The sequence below is a fragment of the Sciurus carolinensis genome, chromosome 10 (genome assembly GCF_902686445.1).
Source record: "Sciurus carolinensis chromosome 10, mSciCar1.2, whole genome shotgun sequence".
NCBI lineage: Eukaryota > Metazoa > Chordata > Mammalia > Rodentia > Sciuridae > Sciurus > Sciurus carolinensis.
Window position 1 is genome coordinate 26,924,585 of NC_062222.1, and position 21,910 is coordinate 26,946,494.

Sequence of the window (21,910 nt, forward strand, 5' to 3'; positions counted from 1 at the left end):
AATATAGGAAAGGCCTATATGGAGAAAATTATAAAACCTTATCAAAGGGCATTAAAAATGTAAATAAATGGAAAGCTCTATCATTCATTGATAATGTACAATAGAACATTCCTATAAAATCAATTTGTGAAAGTTAATGCAATTTGTGTTTTACAACAATAATATAGAAAAAAAGTAAAATTCTGAAAATTTGGGAAAATACTAAAATGAACACCGTATGTATACACATCACCTAAGTTCAAGTTTGTTAATACTCTGGCATTCATTGGTGTATTTTCATCTGTGCTTTCATTTATTTTTCTGTGCCATTTAAAATTAACTTTCAGACTCAAATCATTTAGTATGTATTTCCTATAAATGACATTCTCTTGTATAAGCACAGTACTGTTATTGTACCTGAGAAAATTATACAACTCCTTAATATGATCTAATATTCCATCCCCCATTGTACCCATGTCTCTTTAGCCTCTGATAATATACAGCAGCCTGCCTCTTTCTTCCCCCCAGTGAAGACTTCTTAAGGGACCAGCCATCGTCTTACAGAACGTCCCACATCCTGGGTTTGGCGTTTCTTGTGTAGTCTTACCTGCCCCTCTCCTCTGTATTTCCTACAAATCAAAGTTAGTCCCTGTGCCTGATGAAGTATTTTTGGAGGAGTGCTCGACAGGTGTATGCTCGCTGTGTTCTTTCTGCGTTACAGCAAGGGGCCTGGGTCAGGCTGTCCCACCAGCGGTGACACTCGGTTGGCTAAGGTGGTGACTTGTTGTGTCTCTACAGTACAAAGGAACAATTTTCCCTTTGTAGGCGTAGTTTGTGTGGTGCTAGTGAGATCTGAATTAAAACCCAGGAAGGGTTTTCTTTTCTATGGAATGTGACAAATGGATGTTAGAAATCACTTACAAACATTCAGGGGCCAAGAATAGCGGAGATAATCATGCGCGAGGGCAACAGTGATAGCCTGCATTTTGGGGCGCTCCCATGTGCTAGGTAGCGTCCTCAGTGCACCACATGTATTAACTCAGTGACGCCTCATTGCTGTAGGTTCTGGTGTCATTCCCTTTTTTATAGAGGAAGACGTTGAGGCAAAACCCACGTGGCTAGTACGATAGAGTCAGGGTTTGGACCTGGGCATTGTGACTCAAGAACCCACATGCTAAACAATAAAATCTCAAGACATCTCACAGAGTATCCAACCATAAAGAAAAGGTTGGAATCAAGAACAAAAACAGAGTGGGAGAAAATAACTGCAATGAACGTAACTACAAGTGGTTGGTACCCATAATATATAAAAATATTTGTAATGTAACAAATTAGGAAGAAAAAGATGAAACAACCCATTTGAAAACTGAGCAAAGGATGTGAATAGATGTCCCCTGAGAAGACACCAAAGCCAGTGACACATGAGAGCATGCTATCTTCCTTGGAGTCAGAGAAGTGCAAATTGAACCTGCAAGAAGACATAGACCAATGCTGAGCATCGAGGTTAACTATGAGACATCTACTAATGAGCGACTTTTATGACTACAAATTAGTATTATAATTTAAGAAAGCAGTGTAACGATATCTAGTAAAATTTAATATTTACGTACCCTGTGAACCTGCACCTTATGGGTATCTGCCCAAGAAAAATCTAGCACATGTTAGAACAGTGATTTGAAGAAGAGAGAAATAGATGAAAGGAAGGATAAACAAATGGGTTTATTTGTACATCAATGTGATGCTATTCAGCATTCAGAATGAATCACATGTTTTAGCATGTAAACTGCATCTACACATGTGAAGACCAGAAAATCTAGACATGTTAAGTAAAATGAGTAAGTAGCTAAAGGTTCCATGTAGTATGTTGGCTTTTACATAAAATTTACATTAAGTTTTTTAAAACACAAAATCATAATGCCTACTTTTTTTGGATCTATACATATATACAGTAAAATGACAAAAACAAGCACAGAAAAATATTTACTAAGTTCAAGACTGTAGTTGCTTTTGGGGGATGAAGGTAAAAGAATGGATTAGAGTAGGGTTAGGTTCTATTTGTAATGTTTGGTTTACTTTATTTTTTGGTGCTGGGGATTGAACCCAGGTCCTTGCACGTACTAAGCACACACACACTCTGCCGCTTCAGTACTCTCACAGCCTGCGATGTTTTATTCATAGAGTGCTATGAAAAAAATACCACAAAATGTTAAAAATCTAGTCTTGGGGATGGGTTTTAATTCTATTATGTTTCGCATATTTGTAACTTTTCATAATTTAAAAATTAAAATACATTGGGACGAGAGTGGGGCATGTTTTTAATGTTCAGATTTCCACTAACTGTGTTACCAGCAGATTTCACTGAGTGATTGTTGCTTTTATAAAAACGTGTTTCACAACGTCGTACAGTCCATTAAAGTTGGAGGGAAAACAACCTCTCCAGCTGACCTTGTTTGCTAGGATGGAAGACGAGCTTCGTTGTGTTAAGTTGCCCCTCAGGATAGATCCCATAATCTCTTTTGTGCCCAGTTTTCTATAATTACATCTGACAACATAATTAAAATAAAGGCCCCTTTATGTTGAAGATAAAAGCACACTCTATTACCCATCCAGCTAAGGGCCACAGTTGACAAAAAGCTTTCTCTAATTAGTATGATTGTCAGAGTGTGTTAGGATCAGGCTGTTGGGAGGTAATGACTCTTTGAGGAAATTGGACCCCTTTTGGAAGCTCGTAGCTGATAGGGAGAGCTGACTGGTTCTGCTGCTGTTTATCTGGAGATGTGCTTTCCCAAGAAAACCAGGAGAATAAGAATACTCAAGAGAACAATTTGGTGCCAACAAATGCTTGGGGACTGAATGACCCTATCACTTTTTTTTTTTTCCATCAAATATTGATAGTTAAGCCCATGCCATTTGTTACAGGTTGGCCAATGTGGAAAATAGCCTCGTATACATAAATCAAGAAATGCAAATCGAAGTAAGTGACCTTTAGGTACACAGCCGCAGGTAGAAAGTTTTTTATCCTATATCCAGAATTTATGAGGCTTTTTATTTTTGGAAGTTGTAGCAAATGGTCTCCACCAGGTGTTTTGCTGCCAGCTTCAGACTCCAGCCATCTGCTGAAAATCTTTGTTTTTGCTAGAATTAACTGGGTACCATTAGCTGTTTAGAGATGGAAGTCGCTTGACTTGTTCAGTGCCCTGTGTCTGTCCTCTTCCCTGTCATCCTTCCATTACTGTGTGGAAATATCACTATGGAAACATTGCTATGCGGAAACCTTTTGGCTAATTTGGTCACATGCGTTATTTCCTTTAATCCTTGCAAGAACTCAGTGAGGAAACTGAGATTTAGAGGACTTTAATAACTGCCTGTCAACTGCAGAATTTGTCTCAAAACCACGTTAGTCTTTTCCTAAAACCCGTGGTCTCAGCACTGACCATACCGCCCTGCTGTCAGGGGTCCTGTTGCCTTTTGTCTGCTTTTGCCTGTGTGGTTTTACGTGGCCATTAGTTTCTTTTAAGGATACTCTTGGGGGGAGGTAAATGAAAAGTATTGAGTTAATACTTACTGTGTTGGGAATAAATACAATGTTTTACTGTTTTGTGTGTGTGTGTGTGTGTGTCTTCTGAGTCAAAAGGCTAAAATAGTGGATGGGCTTTATTTTTAATTAGCTATTATATGTAAATATTTGAATTTTTTATAATTTCATTTTTAAGTTAAAAAATTTGACAGTAAATAGATGGTGGTTTTAAGCCCTCGAATCTGGAAACTGCCCAGAACCTGTGGTGGCCTCTGCTTTTTCCGGTTCTCTTCCCCCAGCACTATGAATCCCTCAGGGTGGCATTCGGTTCATCCGTCCTGTGTTCTTTAGTTGGTGGGTGGTCGTTTCCCTCTCGCCTGCTCTGACTGTGCCCTGCTCTGACTGTGCCCTGCTCCTTCCCCCTCGCCTATGCCAGGCCCGCAGGCCGTGTTCTGGAACCATGCGTGATCTGGGTGAATGAATCCCAACTCCAGGCAAAGCCCCAGAAGGGAGGCTATAAATAGCAGTAAAGATGTGGAATCCCTTCTCAAGACTACAGAATTCTCTATTCTGCAGAACATCTCTTCCCGTGTACCTTTGCCACTCTAAAGAAGATAGCGGGCTGTCACCTGCCCCACCTGGTAGTGGCAGGAGCATGGCAGGACTGCCCACCCAGCTGTCACTTCTGTGCAGGTGTGTCCTGCAGGAGCGTCCCTCCGTCTGGACAGGCTTCCTTCTGCATGCCTCTCAGCCATGCCCTTTTTAGAATACTCATTTTAAAAAGTGAGTATTAGGTATGTGTTATTTTTAATTACTGTCACTGATGTATGTAATTTGAAAATTAATGTTGCTGTAATTATATTGATATACTGAATAGTTATTCCCAGCTTTTTAGTCAGACAAATTAAGCCTGTCTTTATGAATTCATCTTCAAAGCCTCAAAGTGGTTAAGAAATCAGGAGTACGCAGAATTAAAGCCTTTGTTCTGTGGTTAATTTAGCATGAGTTAGCAAATGTAATTGATTTTTAAAACGTGGCATCAAGATTAGATTTCTCTTCAAGGAGAACTTTTGGGCTCTGTTCTCTTTTGCCAGAGGTTTCTAATTTACAACAGGCAACTCATCTGGGTCACATTCAAAATCAGAATTAAAGGGATTTGTTTGGGTATGTTGACAAGGAGCTAAGTATTTTAAATAGGTGACATTTTCCTTTGGGACCACAAATGCCCTAATTTTGAAAAAGAGATAAAGCTGCTATCTTGCTTACTAGTGCATTTTCTGTACTTATTGTAGTACCTGGCCTCAAGTTAAGTGCTTGGTATTTTGTGTGTTTGTTTTAAATGTGTGAGTGAATAGATGAGTGAATAAAGGTTACTAGGAAGTGGAACAGAGAAATGTATATAATCTCTGATTTCTCCAGTATTGGGATGGTTCACCCATTTCTCTCCCTGACCTCTATTCTGCACTGTGGATCCTATACCGTGTCCCCTACCCTTCCCAGTTCCTCTGGCGGCTTCATCTGGTTTCTCTGGGCAAAGACCCCCCAGGTCTGTACTCTTATTGTTGTGTTTGGTGTGTTCCTCCTGGGAAGGACTGCACTCGGCATCCTTGGCAAATCATTCATGCTTCTGATGTGAACTGTACTGAACAGGTCAGATTGGGTGAGCAGGGGATACAAAGAGTGCCTTGGGCCAGCACTAGGGAAAAGGAGAGGCCACCACAGGCCTGTAAAAGTCATTTCCTTCTAGTTTAGTGCACCTAGGCCCATGTCTTCCTTCTGTCTTTCTGTTTCTAGTGTCAACCTCTGTGGGCTGTTTTGTATCTCTTCTGTCTAAATCTCCCTTTCCTTCTCTCTGGGGTGTGTATGACTTGAGGTGCCCTCTACGTCTGGGCTTCGAATGGCCATCTGTAGCCCAGAGCACTCCTCCAAGCATCAGACCCACTGTCCCTGGGGCTCTCCATCCTGGCCTGTGCACCCTGCAGGATCTGGTGCTTAATCACCTTGCTGCTTCTGCCTGCCTGTAACTGTATGCTCAGGCAGCACTGTGCAGCTCCATGGCCTGGAGGACACCATCTTTTCTTCCTCCTCGTGAGTTTTTGTGCATGTCGTTTCCTCTGCTTGGAACACACTTCTTCTGCCACTCTTCTTCTGGCTGAATCGACTTATTTTTCAGCAGCCTGGGCATCAGTTCTTCAGAGAACCTTCTCCGCCCCGCCGGTTAAGACCTTTGGCACACCCACACATCACACATTTCCCACGGTGTATTCTGAGCGTTCTGACACTCTCATGATTCCCCGCTCGGCTCTCAGTAGGCTGTGAGATCAATGAGCATGTCCCCTTTCCTCTCTGGGCCTAACGCAGGATAATTCCTTGAATGTTTTCATCCCATTTGGTTTCTTCATAACCCGAGGTTCTGTGTGAGAGCTGTGCCTTTTGGAGCTGACTTCCTTGCCTCCAGTCTGTTCCCAATCGGGATGTCTCAGGTGCTGCCTTGCTAGCATCACCTTCCAGTCCTGTGCAGTTAGTTCATTGTTTTCTCTGTCCTCACTCTGGAAGATAAAATAAGCAAGCTCTCAGCAAGGTGTGTTCCTTTTCTTCATCTCTGTCTCTATTAAAGGCATTACCATTTTCCTAATGACCAAGTTGGATAACATGACAGTTTGGAGTTCCCACTCACCCTCACTTACCAAGCCCAAATATTGTCAGTTGGATGTTTGGATCAGGACACTAAGGGAGGAAGAAAACCACTGGTGCACTGGATTCACAGTATCTGATGTGTTGGCTTGGTGGCAGAGCACTTGCCAAGAGGCCCTGGTTCCGTCCCCAGCACTGCATAAACAAAACCCCACAGAAAACCACACCAGATGTCATGGTTAGGTCACCCTCCTGTATAGCCACCTTACACGTGAGACTTGAATTAATTTCTTCTCCCTTTTCCTCCTGCTGATGTTTCGGTGTGGACCCACATCAGCTCCGTTTGAACTCTTGTTGTCACATCTAACTGATCCCACCCTCCAGCTCTTTCTCCTTCCCATTGTTTGTGAAGATGAGCTGAGATAATATGTGCAAAAGTGCTTTGTAACTTGAAAACATGTGTCAGTCATGTCCTTCAACTTGCAAGGATTTGCAAGGAATCCTTGTAAGGTTCCCTGTGGTTCCTAGCTGTGCAACTTTCTGTCCTGGCCCCCCCACCCCAAGGCTTACCGCCATAGCCTGGAATATTCTGTTCAGTGTATTGTACTGCACCATCTTGTTTGTGAGGTTGTCCCTTTCCTGAGTTTCTTGGGGGCAGGAGTCCTTTTTATTGATCTGTTTACCCCTCTCACTTCTCTCACCCCCAGCCCAGAATGGTGCCTGGCACGTAAGGGACCAGGAACTGCTGTCACCCACGTGTGCAGTGACCCGGTAGCTCTGGTCCTTCCCTGCCGTCTCCACCTGCTGAATGCTCCCTCGCCAGCTGATCCGCTACCACCTTGCTCTTTGAAGTTTAGTCTTTGTCCTAGAAAATAGGTACCATCCGGGACTTCTCGTGGCAGCTTGGAACTTCGGAAAAGACCGTTCTGTTTTTATTTCTGCACACAGGTGCTCGCCACCGGGCTCAGTGGGCTCTACTCTTCCCTGCCCACCAAGCTGGAGGAGAAGGGCGAGGAGTGGCACTGCCTGCTGAAGGACGACTGGCTCCCGCTGCCGCCCCTGGTGCAGTTCCTGAACTCCCTGGAGTTCTGCAACGCGGTCATACAGGTGTGGCCCTGCGGCGCCCTCTCGGATCTCGGCGCACGCTCACGGAGCATGGGCGCCTTACTTTAAGCCCACCCACTGCTCTGGAATGAGCAAAAGTGTTAGTTTTGTAGGTTTCTGGGAAGTTTCAATCGAGGAAAAAATGAGTAGATTATCTCCTCTGTAGATTGTGTTAATTCTGTTTTGATTATCCACTTACCCATCAAAAATAAGTTCAGTGCCTGACTCATTAAATAGATATTTTTAGACTTTTAAGTATTTCAAATTATAACACTTTTTACTTCAAGGTCTTCTTAGGAGTCTACAAAGGAAAACACTTTATTTTGCTTAATGGTGCATACCACATAAAGAATATTGTTATCCCAATTGAATTTAGAAGAAGTTAACCATCTTCTTAGCAACACAAATTAAATTTGCTTTGAAATTGGCCTGCTTAGGGGAAAAAAAACAGCCACTGAACTTTTGTATATTTGGCTTCTTGATTAGATTTTTACCTTTGGATTCCTTGTTACCATTTTCAATAAAAATCAGATTTTATATATATTTAAGGATGTAGTAGATTTTCATAAAAATGTTTTACTTTTATACAGCATAAATGTTGCCTTAATATTGGATTTATTAAGAAATCAGTTTCTTTATGGTGATTGGAAGGTGAAAAATGTTAAGTTATAATCTGTTTATCTACCAAATAAAGAAATAGCTTCTGGAAGAAAATGCAAGTAAATTACTTTCGTTCCATTTCATTTTTATTGTTAAGTCAAAGAAGGTTTTATTTATATATAAGATGAATGGATCACTTGTCTAGAATTGCTTTTCCCTTTTCCCTTTTACTTTTATTTTTTGGAGAGGTAAAACTAATGGGCATGGCAAAGAATAGGAAAATTATGTATTTCATAGTATATTTTGGAATTGAAGCCATAAATATGTGTGTGTATGTATGTGTGTGTTTTTTGTTTGTTTGTTTTGTGGTGCTTGGAACTGAACCCAGGGCCTTGTGCCTGCTGATAAACACACTACCACTGAACTTCATCCCCAGCCTGCCAAGTGCTTTTAAGAATTTTTCTTTGGGGATTCTACTGAAAAGGTTAGTTATTGTAGATATTGGTAAAGGTTTATTCATGCTGAATATATTTTGAAAATCAAATATGGAAAGTGTTGTACTTCCAGTGTTTTCTGGTTTTGAACATTGTCTTTTTTTTTAATGAAAATATATTTTTAAATTTTTTCATATTTATTTATTTTTTATGTGGTGCTGAGGCTTGAACCCAGTGTCTCACACATGCTAGGCAAGTGCTCTACCACTGAGCTACAGCTGCATCCCCTGAAAATATTTTCCAAATTCCTTCCTCTCTAGCATAAATGACTACCAGAAAATGTAACTTCAAAATGAGAAAATTCTTTCTGCTAGCAAAATAAGTATATTTAATTATCTGTTTTGACAGTTATGTCTTTTTAAATTAGTTACAAGTTGAGATGGGCTCTAGAGGAAGTTAAGGGGCAAGATTTATACTTACCAGTTTGTTAATTTTAGTTTATGAATCCTTATATATATTCCATTTATTGTCTCACTCTTTTTTTAAATTTTCCTAAATTGACTCTTCAAAAATTACCATTGTTTTTTGAATTTAAAAGTCCAGTTTCAGCTAAGCTATTTATACTGGTTTAAACCATTTGGAAAAAACCACATAGCAGTGTGAAGTCTGAATTATTCTTTAAACACTGTCTAACTGGCCAGAATTGGGATTTCATTTGCATTCAGCATGTATACAGAAACATTTGATTTTAAGTCCTGAAGATTGAACTTTTTCACGACTGCCTGCCTTTGTCCCAGGTGGCCCATCCCTTGATTCGCAATCAGCTTGTCAATTACATCTACAATGGATTCCTGGTGCCCGTCTTGGCTCCTGCTCTTCACAAGGTCAGTGATTGGCTCATGGAATCTTCTGTCTGTTTATATAAACTGATGAGCACTGAGGAGGGTAAACACGGTGTAATTGGCTCCACGGTGGCCTGAACCCCATTTGCCTTCCGTTGCATCTACACTTCTCAGCAATGTCAAACACAGGTCTTAAAAATAGCCCTGGCATTGGAAGTGGTGGAGTACAGCCTTGTGGACGTCAAGTAAGGTCGTCAGTCTAGAGGAGCGTCGGCAGGTGGCCCTTGCTCTTGTGCCTGTTCAGTGTGGGGCAGAGGCTGCTTGAACCCTGTAAGCTCTCCACTGAGGCCAAGTCTGTCACGGTGGACGTGGGTTGCCTGGGGAGGGGCAGTGGTTGCCCACGTGTCGTGGATTTGCCGTCTCCTTAATAGAACATGATTTTCTATTATAACAATTTTGTGGCAGCAAAAATTAAAGTGAAGCCAAGTTAAGGTCCCATCAAAGGCTGGCTGGCTCATTAGTGCAGCTCTGAGTTCCTTATGACTCTCATTTTATATAATAAATCAACTGATACTTTTCCATTGTGAGCTGTTACGAGACACCCATGGACCTAGAATTCTAATTTTTTTTTTTTTTCTCTTTGCCAAGTGAAGAGACTTGTGTAGTATTTAGTTCATAGGATTTTTGTCAGGTTTCTGGAATTACCACTGCAGGTAGGAAGAGAAACCAGGAGCAGCTCGTAGATTGTTTTGATGAAATGCTCATCTTTCTACCTGCTGGAGTTCCATGTTACGGGCTCTTATTTTTTTTACAGAAGCCAAGAATACCTGACTGCAGCCTTGCTTCGCGTACTGAGGGGTTTCTGAGATAGAGCGCAGGTCTTGATGGAAGATGTTTCTCTCAAGTTCAGTGTCTTTTGAGTCTCGAGGCCCTGTTTTCCAAAACAAATAGAGAACTTGATCTGACTAGGATTTTTGTGTTGCTTCTAGGTTCAAGAGATAATCTTGGATGTGGTTTAGATATCAAAGCACTGAGATTTTTAGTGGTTTATGGGCACAAAGGGACCAAGTCTGTGAAATTGGATCTGTCTTGGAAAATATAAGCAATATCTTTGGAAAATACAGATGTTGCATTTGTTTTGATGCCGTCTTTCTGTCAGTCGGTATTGGGTCGTTTGGGGGATGGGGTGAGTGTATGGACCCGAAGGTCTCTGAGCCTCCGTGTGGAGGTGCTTTCTGCGTCAGAGGAATACGGCAGTGCTGGTGAAATTCTTTGCAGTAATTACCCATATGCTGTCCCACACGGTTGGACTTTCTTCCTCATTTATTCCTGCCTTCTCCTCATTGACCTATTGACAAAATAATTACTATAATAGTGACAATTATTATAATTACTATTTGTTCAGGACAATTTATGTTATTATAATTAGCATATTTTAATGTTACAAATAATGACAACTCTCTTTAGTGCATCAGCGGAGTCCCATGAAATGTTTGGATAGACGTGTTCATTGCATAATGTTTACATCAGGTTAAACATTCCTCCGACATCTTCTCATTTATTGTTTCTTTATAGGGAAAACTCTCAAAAGCCTTTCTGCGCGCTCTTTGAAATGTACAGTTCTTTATTGTTACCCATTACCACCCTCCCGTGCAGTAGCACACCAGGACTTCTTGCTCTTGGCTGATTGTAGCTCAGTACAGTGACAAGTCCTCAACCACAGCTGAGGAGGAGCTGCACCTCACAGCGCCACGGGGAGGGTCTTACCGGCCACACCCACTGCCCTTCTTCACTGCACTCGGCACAGACCCACCCCCTCGGTCACTGTGCTGCTGCCTGCACAGGATCATGCTTGCTTTCTGGGGGCAAGGTTTCCATGAGTCCTGTTCTCTGGGTATCTCCAGTGCAGAGCACAGAACCTTAGCCCAGGGTCGAAAAAACAACACGTGAATGAAATATTTCTTCAAGTGCCAACAGAGCGCTGGCCCCTGGTACCTTCCCGGACAGTGGTTTGTAAAAGACTAATAGCTAACTCACATTTTACATAGCACTTTATATTTTAGCTGATATTATTCTCAATTATGCCTACAATTAAAATATGAGTATTTTAAAACTGTGAAGCTAATACTTTTATTGGGAAAAAAAATTCCCCCAAAACCTAGAGCCAATAATGACTATAGAAAATGAATGAAATTGTATTGGATTTGAATTTGCAGCTCCCTAATTAAGATTCTTCAACTTCTATCCATTGCAGACAATTTCTCCCAGGGCTATTTGAGCACCGTGGGAGAACAAAGACTGAATTTTTCCCTCCTTAATTAATTTTTTCTTCCTGTCCTCCATTTTTCTGTTTGTTTGTGGTTTTATCATTTAGAATTAAAAAGGAAAGCATGCCACCTTCCATGAGTGGCAGAACAGGGAGAGGAACAAATGCCCCCAACCGGGTGACTCTTGAGGGGTCCCGGAGGGAGCAACTGTGGCCTGTCTGCCGCATCCTCTCCTTGGAGAGCAGAAGGGACCCTGGAAGTCTGGGCTCCTGGCCGCTGCTGACATGTGAACCTTAATTGTCTGAATAAATCTGCTTTGTGCCCTCAGTCCCTCATTTGTACTTAACGTGTTCGTGACCTATCATTGTCCAGGCAGGTGACAGTGAACTCATTCTGTCTCATAAATAATGTAAATAACTTCACATTTAAAAATGTTCCCACCTCACAGTCAGTACCCACACAGGGCATTCCCACATTTCTGAACTAGGGACGAAGTCGCTATGAAACACGGCGGGCGGCAGGTGGGGAGTGGAGTGCTTGCCGGTAAAGGTGGGGTCCTCTCTCCTCCCCGCTCTGTATTTGTGTCACGCAGTGCCGACTCTGCAGGTTGTTCCATTACGTGCTTTTCTTCATCCAGCGTGGGGTGGCCCTTTATTCTGTATTAATACAAAGGTGTACCTGTTTTTTTTTTTTTTTCCTTCAAAGGGTTTCATAGTTTTCTGAAATATTGATATATGGGTTCACAATTCCTCATCTGCAACTTGAACTTGGAAATGGAATGTTTTCTTCTAATTCATTTGGCCTAAAATCTCACCTTTGTCGAGCTCATCTGTTGTCCAGCCTTGTCTGAACCATCTCAAGGCTGTTTACTTTAATCCACTTGTATTAATACTTATGTGTTTTGTGGAAGAAATATGGCTATATTTGATGATCGGTATGATCCCCAGACCTCCTGGGGATGTTATATCAAATGTGGCAGATGCACATATTACTTTTCTTAAAGTTCTGAATTTGAAAATACACATCGTCTGCGGGGTTTTGGAAAAGGGATTGGAAGCTTATTCTGACCATTTGGGAAAGGGGGAATTTTTCAGAGAGGTTGAAGTCATACTTGATACAGGTCACACGGAGTAAACAATGCCGTATTATTATAGGCAATAAGGAATTGGACTCACCGTAGGCATGGATTTCACTTTCTACAAAACCAGTTACTTTTTACTTGAGATTAATGGGACAGACCTTATCCAATAAGCCCTCCTTTTCTTGTGTCAGCATTTAATTTGTCAAAGCTAATATTTCGAAGCTGAATGCTCATCGGCATTAGCCTGGGTTCTCAGAGAAGCAGACACCAAGATAGGATGAAGTGCGCAGGATTTTCTTTCAGGTGTGAGAGAAAATAGGAATCCAGATGGGGAGGGCTGGGAGAAGTGCCAGACGGGAAGTCCAGTCTTCTCCCAGTGAAGGAGAGAACGAGGGAGGTCAGCTGGCAGTGTCCCAGGCTGCCGCGCCATCCGAGAAGGCCGGAGGAGGCGGCCGGGCCTGCCCGGAGCGGGTCTGCCTTGCTCTCCCCTTCGCTGGCTGGGAGCAGCCTGCGGGCACACGTGGGGCGGATCCCAAGTGGTCAGTAAGGCTCCCTTTGCTGGAGGCCCCAGAGGGGTTTCCATGGTTTTCCTGATTGTAAACGTGAAAAAGCTGGGCACATATACGTAACTTTGTAGACCTCCTTCCTGCTGTGCAGAATATTCAAGAAGCCAAATGGACCCCTAGTGGTCATTTGGTCAGGATCCTCCTGACAGAGGAGCTGATCATGTCAGTCACGATGATTACAACGTAGCCACAAACAAGGTCAAAATCTTAGGTGCCCAAGTCACAAATGTTTAGCTCATTTGCATCTCGGAGTTCGTAGGTAGCTTCTCTCCGTGTGAGCCTCACACAGGAATCCAGGTTGATAAAAGCCTTCATCATCTGCAGCTAATATCACCCCTCCAACGTCAGAGGGGAGAGAACACAGGGAAGGGCCCAGGGGCTCATGAAGCTTTTGGCCTGGAAGTGACACCTGCCAATTCTCTTCACATTTCATTGTCTAAAGCGAAGCATGTCACCAGTCTACAGCCGACCTCAGGAGGAGTGCAGTTCTGCCATTTTCTTGGGAGTCCAGCATGAGAGTCCCATCTCTGATGACTGTCATTTGTACTGTGTCAGTCAGAGCCCCAATGGGAACAGGTGGCACTCAATTTGGGTAGTGAGGGGAGCCTAATAAGTGCACTGCCTCGTTACACGGGAGGGTGCTTCAGTGCTCTATTGCCGTGTGATAAACCATCCCCACACTTGGTACCTTAAAACGGTCGTTGATCATTGGTACACATCGCAGCTCTGGTTCCGGGTTTCGCATGGGGCACGGTGGGGAGGCTCACTTCTGCTCTGTGATGTCCGGAGCCTGCACAGCGTCACGCCTGCTGGACGTCACTCTCCTCTCCCTGGCTTGGGCTTTGTTGTGACTGGGATCTGGGATGTCCTCCCAGAGCCAGAGCCCTGTGTCAGGCAGCGTACAGTGTTCAGAGGTGAAATGGTTGGGTCCTCAGGGCTCTGACCCCGTCAGTGGGTTAACTTAATCCCCTCGATGGATTCATAAATCGAACGGACCTTCTGGAAGGCGGTGAGAACCACAGGCAGGCGGGGCGTGGTTAGAGGAAGTGGTCTTGAGGGACGTGTCCCCCTTGCTTCCTGGCTGCCGAGCGCTGACAGCTCTCCTCCAGGCCCTTCTGCCGTGATGTTTCTGCCTTGGAGCGGCTGACCATGGCCGAGTTCTCTGAACCATGAGCCGAAACAAATCTTTCCTTCTCTAACTTGCTCTTGTCAGGTGTTTTGGTCACAGCAACGAAAACCTGAGAGTAACAGGCTTCTGCCCAGCAGGGCAGCCTCCCCCAGCTGGTTGGGCTTCCTGTGTTAGTTGAAGTCCAAGGACTCCAAGAGTGTGTGGTAGAAGCTGCCAATCTCCTAAGGCTTGGCCTTGGAAGCTGAAACAGGGTCACTTCTGCCAATTTGGTTGTTGTTGTTGTTGAAAGTAGCACAGAACCTTCCCGCTTTCAAGGGGGAGGCACAAACCCCACCTCTTGAGGGTAAGAGTGTTAAGGAATCCATCTTCTGGGCAGATTCACTGTGGTAACCTCCCGTAGGTCTGAATGTGTACGCAACGGGCCAGAACGCTATATGGAAAGGGCCACCAGATAAGAGCCGTGAACTTCAGTCACGGGTCACCACCAGCCTGAGGCAACCCCTCAGAGAGGGGGTCCGGAATAAATGCCCAACTTTTTGCCTTTCCTTGCTCCGGTCTCCTTTTGGAACCCCATTACGTGAACCCAAGTGGAAGTCAGATGGCAAGGGAACCTTGGAAAGAGTTGGCCCCCAGCGGTCAGTCGGGGTGCAGAGCAGGGTGGGAAGATGTAGAGGAGATCCAGAGGGGTACATAAACTTAAAATCATAGTTAGATCTTAATGTGGCAGGTGGAAATGCGTACAACATATCAGATGTGAAGACGCAGTGGAGATCCACTAACGCCCAGGTAACCGTCCGCAGCTCGGGCCTATTATTACGTGAACTCAGGCAGAGGCAGGGTGTATCACCAGTCAGCACCAGACTGTGAGTCAGAAGATCTGGGTTCTAGTTCTGGCTCTTCTGCTTGCTGCTGTGTGACCTTGTGCAAGGTTTTTGACCTCTCTGAGTCTGTTTCCTCAGCAGCACAATGAAGCTACTAATACTCCTCCTTCCTCTGTAGAAGGTGGTGAAGATCAAACACGAGCACATTCTGAAAAATCCTGTACTGTGATGTGCAGAGGAATCCCCGTAATTATTCCAGGACAACCCCTGCCATCTCACATGCAGTAAAAGGATAATATCGTTTGTTCAGAGGCCACCTCCACATGCAAAGCCCCCCACCAGACCCCGTGGAGAGTGGAGGTTCTGCACCACCCCTTGTCTCCATGGAGCCCGGCACTCGCTGGTCCCCTGGAGCCTGATATGTTGAAGGCAAGGACTAGAATAAGTGCTGCCGCAGAAAGGGGCCAGGGCGGGCGGGGGCGCGCGGCGCACAGAGGGTGAGCCTGGGGGTGGGTGTGTGCACAGGGTGAAGGCCAGGGAGGGGTTCTGTGGGGGCCGGCAGGCGCGTGGAGGAGCCCTGGCTGGCAAAGGCCGTGGGGTGAAGAGCAGAAGAGCAGGGAGGAGGCCGGCTCGATTCCCGAGGCAGACGGACACCTACCACCACTGTGAGCAGTGCAGGGAGCTCAGGAACAACCTGGTGGTGACACATAAGACCACACGTGTGGCCTGGGGTCTGGGAGGCGTGGTGGTGAACAGAAGGAAGCAGGAAGCGGGTCAGGAGCCCGATCCGTCCCTGAGCACCGTGTACATGTGCCTCTCTGGCATCAGCCATGCATTTTCTTTGACCCTGCGTCCCCACTCTCCGGAAACCCTGGAAGCCCCATATCTGTGGTTCCCAAGCAAGTGTGCCCAGGTGCCCTGGGGCTTTTCTGCAAACCCACTGCGACTGGGATGTTTTCAGGTTGTGAGGGAAACACAGTGACATCTGTTGGACCCCACGGGAACTTCGAGCTCAAAATGGCTTGCAGTTTCCCCATCAAATCATATACATTCCCTTCAATGTAGCCAAACCTTTGCAGAGAAGGATTTGGAGTAGGTGCTGTACTTAAAAGCAGGTGTCACATAAAAATTGTTGTGGAACTGGAATGAGGTGTGCAGGTTCCAGTCTGATTGCCGGGGTTTGAGTGCACATCAGGTGAGTTGTTAGGACTTCACAGCTGTATGGCTCTGAATACTTAATCAATGGTATGTTTGGTTGGGTGTTTCTTTGGTGTAGGGAGGCTGTGAAAAACCGCCGATGTATTGGAGATGCCCTGGATTAAGGAAGTTTAGTATCTGTGGTCCATGCCCTTTCATTCTTATGCCTCTAGAGCAGGGTTTGACAAACCACAGCCCATGGGCTAGATGTAGCTTGTGTCCTGTTTTTCTGTATCCTGAGAGTTAAGAATGGGGTTTCACATCTGTCAGTGGATGAATGGATAAATGAAATGTGGTAAGTACATACAGTGGAATATTATACAGCCTTAAACAGGAAGGAAACTCTGATACCTGGTACAATATGGACATAGCAACCTTGAGAACCTTGAGATAAGCCAGTCACAGAAGGAAAAGGACCTCATGATTCCAGGTCAGACCAGAGACAGAAAGTAGAAGTGTGCGTGCCAGAGGCAGGAGGATGGGGAGAATGGAGAATTATTGTTTTGTTGGGACAGATTTTCAGTCTGGCAAGATGAAAAAAGTTCTGGAGTTGGTTGCACAACTTTGTAAGTGTACTTCACACTACTGAACTGCACATGTAAGAAATGGTCAGGACGATTTACGTTATAGGTATTTTGCTACAATTTAAAAAAAGGAATATTTATATTTTCAAAGATTGTTTAAAACAAACAAAATGAATATACAACAGAGACTAGATCCGCAAAGCTGAAAATATTTGCTCTCTGTATCTTGACAGAAAAAGATGGTCGGCCTCTAGTCCACAGGATAGCCTGGCATTCCGTGTATTTTAGGTGATCAGTAAATGTTCAAAGATAATAATAATGGAAGCAAGTCTGCAGACAGATGGAGATGGCTTACTGAAAGGGTTATCACATACTTTTTATTTGAATGCAGTGATCAAGCTGAGGAGCAGCAGATAAAAATAAGTGAAATAGCTTGACTGGCGTGGGAAGCTTGGAGAATCTGCTGAGGGGGGGTCCTGGGCTGGCGGGAGACCAGCAGGTGGTTGGCAGTGCAGCTGAAGGTGGCTTCAGTGCTTGCCTTGGCTCTCGCAGGGTGAGAAGAGGACTGTGGGGTGTCTGGATGGGAAAGCGTGGTCCAAATGGAACTCTGGGCTCGGTCCTGGTATTCAGTCAGTGGTCTTGTGAACTAGGAAGATCTTCAGTCTTGTGGGTTGTTTTGGATCCTTCATTTAGAAGATGTTGGGAAATGAGGACAGAAGTTTGGGACGTTCTTTAGTAGATGGAGGCAGAGACCCCAAGGGGACCGTAAGGTGTGGGTGGAAGGGAGAATAATTACACGCCGTCCTTTTCGGCAGCTCAGAGGCATTAGCAGTAAAAACCATGACCTCCAAAAAGGCCTGTGCCTTTGACTTTTGCAGCGAAGCAGGCAGGTGCATTTCATTCAGCAAATAATTCCATACAAGTGTGCTTGGAAAAATGAGCAAAAACCTCCACCAGAAAACCCAATTTCCCCACCGTCTCCTGTGTGCTAAAACCAGGCTTGGACAGCGCACTCGGTAGAATAGTAGAATAGCTTCAGCGTTTCCTTGAGGCCTGTGTCTTAGGCTCACGTGGGCTGCGGCCTTGCCTCCCAAACACGCGCATACATATTCATGACCTGCCTCCTGCAAGCTCAATAATTCATAGCTTATTGACTTGAGTTGATGGATGCAAGTTTTGGGGGGATTTGAGGAAAACAGATGGAAATTCCGAGAGGCTGAGGACAGCCACACTGTGAGTTGTCCCCGAGCTCACCGGTAGTGTGCATGTGGGCAGGGCGTCTGGGACTCCACCCGAGGCCAGTTTGGCTCTCGCTGGCTGGGTATTGTGGGCTTTTCTGTCCAGTGAAAGTCACGGCTGAAGATTTTTAAGAGCGAGTAAATACTATCTTCAAATTTTTATTACCGTTATAATAAAATATTAATGGGCTATAATTGGGCGCGGAGTTTACGGGAGTGCCCCGGTCCTCATGTCACGGTGAGGAGCGAGCAGAGCAGCTGCTTCTTAACCGTTGTCTCTGTACTTTTATTTATGCATTTCACTAAGTCGGTTTTTAAAGCCCATTCTCTACATTCCTAACCCCTGGTTTTTAATCCCTCAAGGCTCCTGAATCAGGTTGTCTGTACTATATTTTGCTAGGGACCAGTCCCCGTCCTGTAATAACATTGAGCTGTGCTGGTTTATATGGAATGCTGTCTGTTTTTAGTCATGCCTGAGTGGGTCAGTTACTTACAAAGCTTCCGCCCTCACCATGCTGAAAGGTGCCCACCTGCCCACCCTGGCCCTAGACCACTGGCCTGGTGCACCGTGCCGGCGGTCTCAGTGGTGTCCTGGGGTAGTGAGGTCAGTCTTATAAGTTGCTGCTGTCATCTCCACAGCCTCCAGCTGGCTCCGGGATGGACAGGCCTTCCCTGTAGGGCCACCAAGCAGACTGGGAAACTGCGCAGGTTGTTGGTGCTTGAGCCCAGCAGGGAAGCCCGAAGTGCCTGGCTGTCCCTCTGTGTTGTGCTGTGGTTCGCGTCCTATGTGGGTGTCCCGTGGTGACTGCGGGGCCATCACTAAGAAGCCGGGCTCAGCTTGCAGTGGGAGTGGCAGACCATTGTTCTGCCTCCTCATGAACTTGGACTTAGACAGAAGAGTCCCCTGGAAGCAGGGCGGCCAGATGTAAAGATCACTGCAGTTGGCCAGTAATTGCAGTCGAACGAGGTGATTAAAAGGCCTAGCCCTGTTGTGGGCCCGCAGCTATGTAGCATGGAACGGCAGTAGCACTATTCAACCTGGACTGAAGAAATCATATTAAGCAGGCCAGCTCTAGACAGACTAAATTAATAATTGCTCTGTCCAGTGAGAGCCAGCTATTAAACAGAGCTAGGAGATTTTAGCGACAAGCGAGAGGGTTTGACTTGGAAATACTTGATTTATTAATTGGAAACTAGAAGTGTGTGTCGTATCCTGCTTTCATTTGGTGTATTATGTTGAATTAATACAGTTTTGAGAAGCAGTCCAGCTTATGTGACAGAGCTATTGCAATTTATTGCATGTAACAGTTTTGGATTGTTTTTCTTTTATTCTTGTTGGAAAACTCATAGTTTCACATGACTAAATAGCTCTTTCATTGATCTGTAATTAATAAACTTTGGCTTATTGCCAAGAGGAAATAGAGAACTACAGATATGAAGATACTAGGAGAAATAACTGAGAGGCGTAGACGTGGTGCGACCGCTGTCCGTATCTTTTCCTGGGCTAATCCCTCCTCCCACTCCCTCTCCGTGGGCTCCCTTCTCCAGCTTCCTTGGACTGTTCGCTGGGTCTGAGTGCGGAACAGCCCGCTGGTTGAAGGCCCTCCACTTGAGAACTCTTCCCTTCCAGCTGGAGCATCCAGATTCTCCTCATCCTCCAGTGCACAGACCTCAGACCACCTCCTTCTGAAACTCGTCCTGACCAGTCCAGGCAGGGACAGTCCCTCAGCAGGTCCCTGGAGTCTGTCAGGGACAGGGACACTCACGGTCATGAAGGTTACCTCGCACGATCCTGATCTCCTACCCGGTGGGACACGCCTTGAGAACAGGGCCCGCACCTGCTGGTTTGGTCACCCGTTCATTGAACGGATGTCACAGCAGCACGTCTAGCACATGTCACATAGATTCTGGGTACTGGCTCTTGAATAAAATAAATGAACGTGTGAGTCTAGACATGGTGACGAGGTAGGGTGTGTGCGTGTGCCGATGGCTGGTCCTCTGGGGCCACCCGGAGTGGGAGAAGCCTGAGGTGAGGGAGGAGTGTTGCGGACTGGCCGCAGGCAAGGGCTGGCTGTCTGCAAGGGCGACAGCTCCTGACTGGTGTGAAAGTCCAAAGGGAGCCAGACTCCAGACATATTGCAGGAAAAAGTACAAAGGAAGATTAGATATTTTATAGAAAGAAGCAGAGAGAAAATGAACAAAAATTATCCCCAGAGAATCAGTGATGGCTCCAAGAATCCCATTTGAAGTGGATTCTCCACTTGCAGAAATGAGATAATACGAGGCTTTAAACTTTACTGTTTCTGGTGTGAGTTGCCTATGGAATATCAAGTTACAAAATAATAGGTCATTGCCATGGCTGTTTACCCAGGTGGCACTCTGTCTGAATAAGCCCACCTGATCTCCATACCCATGTTAAATGCTTCACAACACTGCAGGTTGAGTGTCCTAGACCTGAAAATCCAACATGCTCGGAAATCCGAGGTTGCCTTCCGTGTCAGGGTTCCCCAAGTGTCGATGTCCCTGTCCAGTTTCCCTCTGTGAAGAGAGAGTTTTGTTTGTGAGAATTTAAGAGCTGAGAGCCTCAGAATCCATTAGATTTCTGTTCCTCAGAGGAGCCATGTGTGTGTGGAGAAGAGGTGAGGCTCTCCTGCTTGTCCCTTGTCCTTATTGCCTGGCATGGCATTGGCCCAGGGAGAGTTACCTAGAAAGCTTTCTGTGAGCATTTTTCAGTAAATGAATTAATAACATCTTAGTTCATAAAATTTTCACAGACTGTATGGATTTCATGAAACATATCCTTTGTGTTTAAAGTTCTTGCCAAATCTAAATGGAGAGATTAAATTGGAGATAGAAATGTAGTCTGCTATGTATCACTTGTAGAATTTTAATTCTGGACTTAATTCCAGAGATTGGCTACTTCTAGCTTTATCAGAAAAAGATACTGAGGACCAGAGAGCTACGTGACACTTACGTAGCTGATGACCGACCACCTCTGGCCAATCCCAGATCTGCTGATCTTGAGGCTTCAGTTCCATCTCTTTCCACAAGCCCTTTTGAGCTAAATTCTAGATCCATGATTCCTTCTGTGGCCTAAATTTAACTCCTGAGCTCCCAAAGCAGAATTTGGAAAAAGATTTTCATGCTTTTATTAATTGCAAGAAAGAAAGACTCTTCTAGAGCAGACCCCTCCTCTCAGGGCTCCTGTGCAGTGCAGGGGCTGCTTGGGGGCACCAACGCTCATTTTTAAATGTCCTTTCCTCCTGGTAAGAAAGCTCGGAAAGGAGAGCTTGCACCATCTAGTGGACCTAACAAGAGGCTCTCGGGTTTAATATTTTGGTGGCCCTCCTTTAAAAAGCAGAGAGGAGCAATATTTTTATGTAAGGACCCTGCAGATTTTCTTGTGGAAACCCTTCCGTCTTGAGAATGGCTTTGGCAGCCCAGAGCGAAGGCAGACTCGCCTCAGACCTCACAGTGCGAAAAGCAGGCACGTTCTCGACCGTGCTGCTTGTTCTGTGGTGGAAGGAGGGTCAGGCAGCGGGTGACCACATCAACCGGGTCTTCTCAGCCAGTGCTCGGTGCTCAGATGCCTTCACTTGTTAATTCAGAACATGCGTTCTTCTGATAACAGGCCTCCCCATAGCTGGGAATTAGTCAATCCTGTCATTCCTGGGAATTGCTTGAGTGCTCATTTGGACAATTAACTGACTCAAGAATGTACAGTATTCTCCTACCCAATTGAATAAGTGAAGTTTTTGGAAGCTTCCAAATTATTCCTTTGTTTTCCTTCAGTAGAGGTATTAAGTCTTTTCACACAGACTCTGGAAAATGTCTGTCTCATGATGCAGGTGGTAGAAGACAGTATCTCTAAGTGACGAACTTGCTGATTGAGTGGGCAGGGAGGGCCAGGGCTCTCAGCTCTGATTGGCTCTGCGCTCTGAAATGCCCATCAGCCTCTTGGGCCCAGGTTTCTTTTG

The 21,910-nt window shown here is 45.0% G+C and overlaps 1 protein-coding gene across 6 annotated transcripts in view; it reads left to right on the top strand.

The window, feature by feature from the left end:
* Nucleotides 1-21,910, top strand: part of Fhip1a (FHF complex subunit HOOK interacting protein 1A) — a 233,038-nt gene that overhangs the window by 159,284 nt on the left and 51,844 nt on the right. For 5 of the 6 annotated variants that reach the window (XM_047566954.1, XM_047566953.1, XM_047566958.1 and 2 more), the window contains 2 exons: nt 7,079-7,237; nt 9,066-9,152. The exons of the other annotated variant lie outside the window; for it this stretch is intronic. In XM_047566954.1, the coding sequence (XP_047422910.1) occupies nt 7,079-7,237; nt 9,066-9,152 (246 nt within the window). The remainder of the gene's footprint in view (nt 1-7,078; nt 7,238-9,065; nt 9,153-21,910) is intronic. 6 annotated transcript variants of the gene reach the window in all.